General features: G+C 33.2%; 3 protein-coding genes across 3 annotated transcripts; all 3 read right to left on the reverse strand.

Moving 5' to 3' along the window:
• Nucleotides 1-226: 226 nt before the first annotated feature.
• On the reverse strand, nucleotides 227-1,690 carry LOC135226681 (uncharacterized). Its single transcript, XM_064266390.1, has 4 exons — nucleotides 1,630-1,690; nucleotides 1,116-1,222; nucleotides 785-931; nucleotides 227-392 (listed from the first exon to the last, which is right to left on the reverse strand). The coding sequence occupies exons 1-4, from the start codon at nucleotides 1,688-1,690 to the stop codon at nucleotides 348-350; spliced, it is 360 nt and encodes a 119-aa protein (XP_064122460.1). The 3' UTR covers nucleotides 227-347.
• A 753-nt stretch (nucleotides 1,691-2,443) lies between these two features.
• On the reverse strand, nucleotides 2,444-4,768 carry LOC135194921 (PI-actitoxin-Avd5a-like). Its single transcript, XM_064221121.1, has 4 exons — nucleotides 4,634-4,768; nucleotides 3,994-4,102; nucleotides 3,506-3,652; nucleotides 2,444-2,926 (listed from the first exon to the last, which is right to left on the reverse strand). Exons 2-4 carry the CDS (start codon nucleotides 4,085-4,087, stop codon nucleotides 2,916-2,918), a joined length of 252 nt encoding a protein of 83 aa, XP_064077191.1. The 5' UTR covers nucleotides 4,088-4,102; nucleotides 4,634-4,768; the 3' UTR covers nucleotides 2,444-2,915.
• A 4,142-nt stretch (nucleotides 4,769-8,910) lies between these two features.
• Nucleotides 8,911-10,687, reverse strand: LOC135194922 (turripeptide Ici9.1-like). The gene is made up of 4 exons (XM_064221123.1): nucleotides 10,633-10,687; nucleotides 9,743-9,851; nucleotides 9,389-9,535; nucleotides 8,911-9,121 (listed from the first exon to the last, which is right to left on the reverse strand). Exons 2-4 carry the CDS (start codon nucleotides 9,834-9,836, stop codon nucleotides 9,111-9,113), a joined length of 252 nt encoding a protein of 83 aa, XP_064077193.1. The 5' UTR covers nucleotides 9,837-9,851; nucleotides 10,633-10,687; the 3' UTR covers nucleotides 8,911-9,110.
• Between the last annotated feature and the right edge of the window lie 521 nt (nucleotides 10,688-11,208).

Below are 11,208 nucleotides of genomic sequence, written 5' to 3' on the forward strand. Positions count from 1 at the left end.
TTTTATTTTATTCACAAAGCATTATCAAAATGATTTATTTTCACATGAATGACTCACTTCAAATATGTGTGCCTAATTCCAATGTAATTTTGTTAAATGAATCCAACGGTAACTCTGAATACAATCATTCTTTAGCACGGTTATCTGCAAATTCATCTCTTTAATAAAATTCATAAATGCTTACAGGAAAATGTAAATAAACATTGAGTTTTTTATATTGGTTTTTATTAATGTTTCAGTACATGATACAATGCTTCAGAATGATGCATTCAAAGAAGTGTACAAGCACTCGTGGAAGAAACCTTAGGCAAGTTTACAATAAAATACTTGAAGGATTACAGTTGATTTCAAGTATTGTTCTTTGAACTATTTCTTCCATTGCTGTTATCCACCTGTAGAGGTTAAATGAAATGTATTATGAATGAATAGAGTTGAATAAGTAAGTAAATTTATGAATATATAAATTCATGGGCAAACTGATGAATCATTGGGTAATTTCATCCCTTGTGAAATAATATATGTATATCGCGATACTTGACCACTTTGTAAATAGCATTGAAATCTCTAGTAATTTCACATCTTGTGAAATAATATATGCATTATCGCAATACTTGATCACTTTCTAAATAGCATTGAAATCTCCAGTAAAGTTTTAATCATTTCTTGTCATTCTCTCCACCCATGCAGACCATCTCATTGCACTCCCTTTAATCATTCGTCTAGTATCACGATTTACGTGAATATAAAAAGAACTAAATGGACTAAATACTGGAGGAAAACTTACACTGGTTGCATTCGCCATGGCATCGAATAGTAAGCTTAGGATTGCTGCACCTCTTCTCAAGGTTGAATAAGCACAAGTTGTCGTATGAGTTTCCATCGCTGCCACAGATGGGGAAGAGTTCAAGAGTGCAGATTCGATCGATGCAAACTGAAGCAGAAGAAATGTCAAACACTGTTATTCTCAAAGTATTTATAGACTTGTCAGCGATATCATACCAGTATGATAACCTTGGATATTCATAACAAAATTACAGTATTTGTGAATATATAATGTTATATTACATTTACTACAGACAGCTGCAATTTCGCAAAAACAAGATGTTGTGTTTTACCTGGATCAATTTTGCCAGGACTTGCTTCTGATGAGCTGAATATGGCAAACAGAGACTAAAAGCACGGCTGACAATAATCCCATTTTCACCATCTCTGCCGTCTGATTCTGTAGAGAAAAAGAAGGTTTTCATATAGAAACAGACACTTGACTAATCCTCTACGCTATGAGCTGATTTCGAACCTGCTGTGCATATTATTGTCTCTAATTCACACAATATGGCATTTTAATTCGTGGATATTAAGCCATAAATACCCCTTTAAATTGTCACCAGGTTCGACATCATCCGCTCAATTGGTGAACATGTGTGTGTGTGTACGTACGTATGTTTGTAATAAACCAGTAACTGATATCTGAATACCGGAGTACCAAATGTCCACGTTAATTAAAAAAAAAAAAAAATTGTCATACCTAAACTGGTATGTGCAAGGAGAAACATATAGCAAACACCAAGTTTTACCGTCAGTATCTCAACCTGACTGTTAAATTGATCAGAATCATCACCACTTATATACCCGGTTCTGGCGATGCTTGAATGTTGCCCCACAACTGCACGGCTGCTTTTCCTATAATCATCCGGCTTCTAAGAAGACAATTGTATCTCGCCTGCTGAGTTTTGTTCCTAAATTGTTATCTCTAAGTGATTCAGGTTCACAAAGGTGGAAGATGGGGTGTGATTGCGGGTGGGTGGTGGAGTAAAGGTGAGCTCATCAAGGCCTCTAAGCCACAACTGGTTCCTTTGGCATGGTCCTTATATTATCGTAGGAATTTTTCGACCTTGCCCTTTCCAGAAGCCTCTAGACCAGAGGTTCTTAACAGGGGATATGAAAGCCATATGCTGGGGTATGTTATGGGACTTGACCTCTGGATATTTATATATATTTGATTTTAATGTCAGTGTATACATGGGTACATTTTGTAAATGAATAACTATATAAAATTATAAATGCTTTTTTATATTCTTGTATGTTCTATTCCTAGCTATTCATACTTAAAATATGTATTAAACTAATTATATTAAGTTTGTATATTGTCAACAAATAAATTTTTAGTGTACTTAAGCAAAGGGGTTATGGAACCATATTGGGCAATTAATTGGGGGTCTCGGCCATCAAAAAGACCGTGACCAATCCGGTAATGACCAGTTCAATTCTCTCTCTCTCTCTCTCTCTCTCTCTCTCTCTCTCTCTCTCTCTCTCTCTCTCACATCAGAAGCCCCTAAGCCATAACTATGTCCTAGGTCATTTTCGTAAGGATTTTAAACTCTGCTCTTTTCTATGTACAAGAAAAATTTATTTTTTAGAAAATTTAGAGCATTCGATGTTTGTAAGAAAACAAGTTCAACGGTATAATTGAGATAGCTAAAATTTACTTAATAATTTCTTTTCATTCATTCATAAAACTTAACAAAATTATGCTTTCTCTTTACATCAACAGCCTCCTCTAAATATGTGCTACTAATTTCCATGTAATTTCGATTAAAGAACTAAGAATTTACTCTGATAGCAATCACCCTTAAAGCGTGGTTATTTGTAAGTTCGTTTTTACTAAAATCCATGAATAATTACAAGGGAAATTAAAACAGAATTGGGTTTTATCGAAGGTTTTAAAATGCTTTTTTTTCATAAATGATGCTATGCTTCAGTGATAATTGATTTAATGAAAGGTACAGATATTTGATGTAAGAAATTTAAGTCAAATCTATATTGACATACTTGAGGAATTACATCAAGGATACAGTTGACTTTATAGATCCTCTTTTAAGTTATTTCTTCCACTTTTAATACAGACTGCTTGTCACTCAATGACGACCTGTAAAAGAAAAAAGAAATATATTACAAAATATTATCCTATGAGGGTTTGAATAAACTGACGAAAAGGGAACTGATTAATGAAATGAAAGTATGAATGAATAAATTCATAGGAAATTGATGAATGAGCAAATACATTTCAACAGTTCATTGACTGTTCACTACTTCATTTATTTGTAATCACTAAGGAATTTCACAGGGTCGATAAAGGCGTGAACTTATAACAGGGAAAGTTTCATATACTCACGAGCTCTGGAGTTACTTAAGCTGCTTGAGAATTAGCGATGATAAAATGAATGCAATTCATGAGATTCTTATATTCAAGTCAAATTAGTTCTCTCCCCTTTTTTGGTCTGCATTGAAGTATATAATATGGCTTTAATTCCCAATGTATTAATGGACAGTAAAAGTGTCCTCACCATCTCAACGTTCTCACTTTAGTCATTTGTTGACTTTTTTGTTGCAAAAAAATATTGTCGTCACTTTCCAGTTTCAACGGCAAAAGATAATTAACAAAATTTCCATGCATAAATTCTCAACTTCAGGTAGTTCTAACACTGAACAATGAAATGTAACTTACACTGGCTGCACTCTCCTTGGCATCGAAACTTTATATTTCGATTTTCGCATCTCTGCGCGATACTTAAGAAGCAGCCGTTTGAGTACGTCTTGCCATTGCTGCCACAAACGGGGTCGACGTGTAATGGGCAAAATATGTTACCACACTCTGTAAGGCAAAAAATTATAATTATAAATTCGTACTATTTGTAATAGTATTTCTAGTCTTGTTGTTCAAAAATGATACCGAGTAAAGTTAGTATGACATATGGCATTCTTGGATACTCATGACGATGGTACAGTATCTGAAAGTATGCAAAGTCAAAATATATCAACCCTTGACCCTACAATACCTCAACCAATCAGAACCAAGATAAACGATATTATGTTCGGTATATTTACCGTCATCCCTAAAAAAATCAGGCTAATAAATTTTTAAACGCTGATGAAAAAATAGTAATGAATTAGTGATCAAATCCCTCTACTTCAGAAAACAAGAAACTGTCTTACCTGGATCAGGTTTGCGAGGACCGGCCTCTGATGTGCCGATGATGGCAAACAGAGTGACGAGAAGCACGCCTGATAATATTACCGTTTTCACCATCTTTGCGATCTGAATCTATTGAGAGAAGATATAAGTAGTTATAGGTTTGCTATGAAATATATATATATATATATTATATATATATATATATATATATATATATATATATATATATATATATATATATATGTGTGTGTGTGTGTGTGTGTGTGTGTGTGTGTGTGTGCGTTTTTTCAAAGACTAAAAGGCTGCCGTCACAATTAGTTCAAATGCGTTTCCATATTTACTTTTGATTTTCTAGCCTTTTTTAATAGCATATTACCAAACGGGTTAATAACGTTATTTCGATAGTAAAGAAACTTTTTGTCTTTAATATTTCCAGAACTATATTATGTGTATATATATATATATATATATATATATATATATATATATATATATATATATATATATATATATATATATATAATATATATATATATATATATATATGCATATACATGAGTGTGTACTTGGTTGTGTTTTTAAAGAACCAAAATAATTCATAATTAATCTCGTGTGAGCTCAAATATATCCCTATTTATTAAAAAAAAAATTTTGTCTTACCTAAACTGTAATGTGCCACAGAAGAAGAGATTTCAGATATCCTGTGCCTCCAAATTGGGTGTCTTGACCTGACTGATGAAACTAGCTACAATATTCACTTATATATCCTTTAGTGGTGTTCAGGAGAGTTGCCAGTTATCCGATATTATCACCATACCCCGCCCCCGGCCCCCGCCCGACGACTGGCTTACCTATTGTGGTCCGGGTTACGAGCACAGCAATATTCTTCGCCTGGTGTTACGGTTCCCAAGGTCAGAAGAGATTTGTGATCATTCGTAAGTTTGTCATGGGATATCCCGTAAATATGACGGTTTCCCAAAATCATATTTTAATACGAGTGTATATATCAGTCGTCTGACCTCGTATTTAAAGCGCTGTCCATTCAGTGAGTCAAATAATTCACAGACTTATGGCCCTAAATACTCAATGATTATGAAAGACATTCGAACTCGTGGGTTAAACCAGGAGTTATAAAATAGGTGTTATTAGACTCGGTTGTAAATTCCCATAAGTAGGAAAATTCCAGAAGCCGCCGAACCGTGGCCACAGATCCGGTAATAACCAGTAGTATCCTCTCTCTCTCTCTCTCTCTCTCCCTCTCTCTTTCCTTCACTCGTGAGCTAGTTGCCATACCAAACCGCTTGAATTGATAAATAAATAGTCACTTGTAACCACACAGTTATCATATATATATATATATATATATATATATATATATATATATATATATATATATATATATATTCGTTATTAAAAGCAATTGCTTTAGTGGCATCAATAAGTTTCTTGCAGGTATGTTTTCTGTATCAAAGCCGACATTTTCTATGTTAAGAACATGGGTAATTTGCAACAGAAAATGTCGGCTTTGATACATAAAACTTATGCTAATCAAAAAACAACTTGGACACCCTTCTATAGAAAAAAATGACTTAAATATAGTACTCTTGTCCCTGAAAAAACGTGAAGACATAGTTATCTGCAAACCTGATAAGGGTAAAGGTGTAGCTATCCTTAACAAAAATTATTATATTGAAAAAATGCAACACATATTATCTGAAACTACAAAATTTCAATCTCATGGTGAACCCAACTTTCTCAATATATATAAAAGAGAGGACAGAATTAATAGATTTCTAAGAAAAATAAAAAATGATAACATCATAAATGATACTACTTATCATAAACTATTTGTTACTGGTTCTTTCTTTAGTATCCTATACGGTTTACCAAAAATTCATAAACCTAATACTCCTGTTAGACCCATTATGGCCGCATATAATAGCCCATCCTTCTCTATTTCTAAATTTTTAGCCAGCTTGCTCTCTGATTTTAGTTTAAACGAATGTACTTTAAACAATGGATACGAATTTCAACAACAAATTGTCAACCAAGATGGTGAATATTTTATGGTTAGCTTTGACGTCGAATCTCTCTTTACTAATGTACCATTGAATGAAACGATAGATATAATTTTGTATAAGATTTTTACCAATAACGAAACTGTTCTACGGTTTTAATAAGTCTACTTTTAAACAATTTCTGGAGCTTGCTGTACAAGATTCTATGTTTGTTTTTAACCAGCAACTCTATTCGCAGGTCGATGGAGTTGCCATGGGATCACCTTTAGGTTCTATATTTGCTAACTTTTTTATGTCGGACGTAGAAACAAAATTTTTCGGTCAACGTGAGTCTTCTGTTAATCCAGCTTATTATAGAAGATATGTAGATGACACTTTTGCACTTTTTAAATATCCATAGCAGTGTGCACAGTTTTTACAATACATTAATCAACGACACTCAAGTGTTCAGTTTACGATGGAAACGGAGAGCAATGACAGTTTACCATTCTTAGATATTAATGTCGAAAGAATTAACTCTGAATTCTTCACAGCAGTTTATAGAAAAAAGACATATACAGGACTAGCCAACAACTATTACAGTTCTTGTCAAAATACTTTTAAATTAAACACTATTTACACCCTAGTTCATAGAGCATTGAAATACTCTTCTAACTGGCACATTTTTCATAATAAAATAGATTTTTTATTAAACTTTTTTTCAGAGAAATTCCTATCCTAAAGATGTAGTTCTCAAAATCATAAACGTAGTATTAACCAAAGGTTACTGCAGGTGAGTTCATTGCAGTCACATAGGTTACAGTTTTCGTACAGGTCAGAGACTTAAGCAACCAGAATTCTCAAATATTAAAAATCATTCAGTAAAATAGAAGTCTTGAAACAGCACTTCTCCATTATTGGTTATACGAGAGTCCTTACTCATTAAAATGCTGGTTCCTTCATTGAACAGTAACTCTACGGTTTCACCTTTGTATCTGGCATAGCTGTCGTCTTGTTTGGAACGCCAAAGTTTGCCATTCCTTCTCTCTATTAGCCTGGATGGTTGGTGTTTTTAGTTCTTTCTCTCTTGGTTCTTTTGCCTTGTTTTAAAATCTTTAACTTTTAAATTTTACAGTATTTTAATGGTGTAATCTTTTTTTTTATTTATTGTGAATTCCTTTTATAATGTAATTGTTTTTATTTTCACAGACTGATGATGCACCGTGTTTTTGTGTGTGCGAAACACGTTTCTTAAATAAACTATGATATTCTACTAAGATGTATCACGAAACCCTCTGAAATACTGTGATATTGCTGACTGGATATATATATATATATATATATATATATATATATATATATATATATATATATATATATATATGTGTGTGTGTGTGTGTGTGTGTGTGTGTGTGTGTTCCAAAAATTATCTTTTTTTTACAATATCTGTATCATGGGACCCCTAGGATATGTAACTCAGAGAATGAATAGAAGATAACTTATGGAGATAGCGTTAATAAGATATGTTGTCCAAAATATTTTCTTGAAAAAAAGTGCCAATAAAAGCACCCAAAGGACAAAGTATCGTATTTTGAGAATGCAATTTATTTCATTTAGGCATAATATCTAAAGGCATATAACGTATCCTAATTGTATTCACTGCCTGGAGGAACAAAGAGTGATTGTGTCAGGGGTGAATGAGGGGTGGAGATTGTTATATTCGGGAAACAAATTCCTGAGATATACACTTGTATGAACCAGCCCTTGTGTGTGTGTGTGTTTTTTTTTTTTTCATGCCCCTAAGTTATGCTAGGTTAAGTTAGGTTAGGTTGGGTTAGGTTAGTTTAGTTCAATGAAGTCCCCTACAGGTAATTTGGGGGTGGAAACAATAAAATTATTTTCAAGCCGATTCTATGGTTAGTTTTTACAGGGAAGGTTCCAGGACTCGGTTACAGTTCTGGACTATGCATCCAGGAGACACTGAGAAAAGGTAAAACAGCACACGTGGATCTTTGCTGCATGAAAGAGTAGTTGTTCCAGGTGATTTAAATGCATAAGTATGTAATTAAGAAAGAGATGGCGCTGTGGTCGGGTCTCTATTTCTTAGGATAAATGAGAATGGAAAAGCTTTAGCATAAAAGTTTTTTTTTATAAATGGATTTCATAAGCACAAACGCAAAGGTGGAAGAATGAATTCACGGAAATGATAGTGAGCAGATGGGGTGGCTGGATGTATAGCTGACCATTTTCTAGTTGAAGCAAAAGTTAATGTAGGAGACAATTTTACGTTAGAAAGTTAAGGATGAAAACGATTGATTATGGGTTAAGACAAGTTGGCTTATTTACTAATTAGGAGGCATTTCCTCCCACAAACTCTTCATTAAGCGCCTTTTTGTTTTTCAGTTTATGTTATTTGCACCCCAAACCTCTAACAGTTCCTAGGTCAAAAAAATTAAGGTATCGATACTTACTACCAATATTCTATACAGCATTTTCACGTCATTAAATGGATGTTTCATGGTCATAAGGATTAGAGCAAACATCAGTGCACAGTGGATGTTTCCAATAACATGCGTAGGTAACCATTCTTCATGCATAAAATAGTCAGACTTATATTCTTTCAATTAATTATGGTAGTGCGACATAGTAAATGCGTTTGAAAGTTTCCTACTTTGTAGCTAAATATTTAGTCCTGCCTATAACTTTGGTTGTCCGTAAATTAAGAAATATATTGGTTATTGATTGTTCCCATTGAAACTCTGTCTTCAGACGCTCCCACCTATGTTCAGTATTGGTAATATGGAAGAAATCTCAATAGGCTGAAACTAATAATCACCTTATTGACAAGTGGTTTAAGGGTCAATTCAACCATTTGCTGATACCCACTAATACGTATGTAAAGGGAAATAACAGTTTATAACTGAATATTGGATGCATGTTTTATTCATCGTTTTTTCACAAATGATACCATACTTCCGTGATAACAAATTCAATGAATGGTGTAGATATTCCATGGAAGAATTCTTAGGCAAGTCTACAGTGGCATACTTGAAGGAAGGTTTACATAGATGATACAGTGGCTTTATGTATTATCTATACAACTATTTCTTCCATTGTTAATGAAGACCTTCTGTCAATCATTAAGTTCTACCTGTAGAAGGAAAAGTAAACTTATAGTAGAATTGATTAAAAGCATCTTCATTTTCATTCTATACCTCTTGTCACTCCAATCTCTATACAATTGCAAAACATCTGATCGCTCTTACTCTAGACATTTGTTGACTTTCTGTGTACACAGATCATTATTGTCGTTTTCTAATTTATAATAACCACAGATAATTAACGTACGAAACATACATAAAGTATGACTTAGGTCACTGTGAATGGGATAAATATTAGATACCTCAGGGAAACTTACATTTATGGCATTCTCCATAGCAACGAATCCTCAGCCTAGGATTTTCGCATCTCTTCGCCTGGTTGAAGAAGCACTGATTGGGATATGTCGTTCCGTCACTGCCACATATGGGACTGTATTGAAGAGTGCATACTCGATTGATGCAACCTGAAGAGAAAGAAATGTTCGGTAATGTTGCTTAAATCAGTCAAAGTATTCATAGACATGTTAGCTCACTTATAAAAGATTGTGAATCTACAATGATATTCTAACATATTCAGGACAAATGTATAAAATTTGAAAATACATAATGGGATACTATATTAACATTCGACAGCAGCTACAATTCCTCAAAAACAAGATGCTGTTTCTTACTTTGACCAGTTGCCCCAGGACTGGCCTCTGATGTGCTGATGATGGCAAACAGAGTGACGAGAAGCACGGCTGGAAATAATCCCATTTTCACCATCTCTGTGGTCTGGACCTATAGTAGGGGGAAGAAAGATGTGTTTGCAGGTTTGGAATTCGAACAATATGCTATCTTCTCTTTAAAGGACTATGAAGAATTCATTAATTTTCTTCCAGGTTATATTAGCCTTCTGTACCTTTCAATTAAAGTTTCTGGAATATTATCAGCCCTTTCATATAATATATATATATATATATATATATATATATATATATATATATATATATATATATATATATATATATATATATATATATATATATATATATATATATATATATATATATATATATATATATATATATATATATATATATATATATATATATATATATATATATATATATATATATATATATATATATATATATATATATATATATATATATATAGCATTGGAGGGTGGAGAGATACCAAAGCCCTTTAATATAATTTATTTTACTGACGGTTCAGGCCCATGTGTCCCATTATGAAGCTTAAAAGAACAACAGAATTGAAAACAGACTCAGATTAAGATATAATAAAAAGTTATTTCTTAACAAAATGCGAAGGGAGGTACAAGAGAAGGAGTAACGATTTTATATATATAAATATATATATATATATATATATATATATATATATATATATATATATATGTGTGTGTGTGTGTGTGTGTGTGTGTGTGTGTGTGTATACATATATGTGTGTGTGTGTGTTTGTACATGGGACTCGTCGTAAAAACACAATATACGATAAACCTCTCACAGTTTATTAATAGATTCTATTTTACCTAATAGAATAATTTATGTCTTACCTGAACTGGACTCTGCAGCAGATGGACCTTTAAAGGATCTGAAAGTCCTAAGCTGTCTGTTAAAATGGCCAGAACTATTACCAAATATATACCCTTAGCTGGCGGTATATGAGAGTTGCCAGTTACCCCACTATTATCAGAGGCCACGACTGCTTTTCCTATTTCGCTTCGGGTTCAAAGAAGAGAAATTCCTCGTTAACTCTAATGGATCAAGATTTTCAAGGTGAAAAGAAATTATCTAATATCCTTACGTCTGTCGTGGGGATTTCCTGTTCACGTAACAACTGCCTAAAGTCGTGTTGCCAACTGTCTCGTATTTAAAGAGTTGTATATTTTGTGTATATAAAAATAGCGTCCTTCTAATTCTGAGAAGCTAAATAATTCACAGACACATGGCCACAAACAAAGCTCATGATTATAAAAGATATCTCAACTCCTGGGTTACACTACAAGCTAAAATGCAAGCGTTATTGATATCTGTTATAAGTTCTGCGAAGTAGGAAAATCAGAAGCCTCTCTCTCTCTCTCTCTCTCTCTCTCTTATAGTTGCATGAAAAATATCAAGTGCGAAAAGGC

The sequence above is a fragment of the Macrobrachium nipponense genome, chromosome 15 (genome assembly GCF_015104395.2).
Source record: "Macrobrachium nipponense isolate FS-2020 chromosome 15, ASM1510439v2, whole genome shotgun sequence".
NCBI classification, from domain to species: Eukaryota; Metazoa; Arthropoda; class Malacostraca; order Decapoda; family Palaemonidae; genus Macrobrachium; species Macrobrachium nipponense.

Bases quoted from the DNA above. Each gene is read 5' to 3' on its own strand.
- LOC135226681 (XM_064266390.1), bottom strand. From the start codon at position 1,690: ATGATTATAGGAAAAGCAGCCGTGCAGTTGTGGGGCAACATTCAAGCA. The intron at 932-1,115 runs GTAAAACACAAC...CTTCTGCTTCAG, and splicing joins TCCTGGCAAAATTGATCCAG to TTTGCATCGATCGAATCTGC. The intron at 393-784 runs GTAAGTTTTCCT...TAACCTCTACAG, and splicing joins CCATGGCGAATGCAACCAGT to GTGGATAACAGCAATGGAAG.
- LOC135194921 (XM_064221121.1), bottom strand. From the start codon at position 4,087: ATGGTGAAAACGGTAATATTATCAGGCGTGCTTCTCGTCACTCTGTTT. The intron at 3,653-3,993 runs GTAAGACAGTTT...TTTGCCTTACAG, and splicing joins TCCTCGCAAACCTGATCCAG to AGTGTGGTAACATATTTTGC.
- LOC135194922 (XM_064221123.1), bottom strand. From the start codon at position 9,836: ATGGTGAAAATGGGATTATTTCCAGCCGTGCTTCTCGTCACTCTGTTT. The intron at 9,536-9,742 runs GTAAGAAACAGC...CTTTCTCTTCAG, and splicing joins TCCTGGGGCAACTGGTCAAA to GTTGCATCAATCGAGTATGC.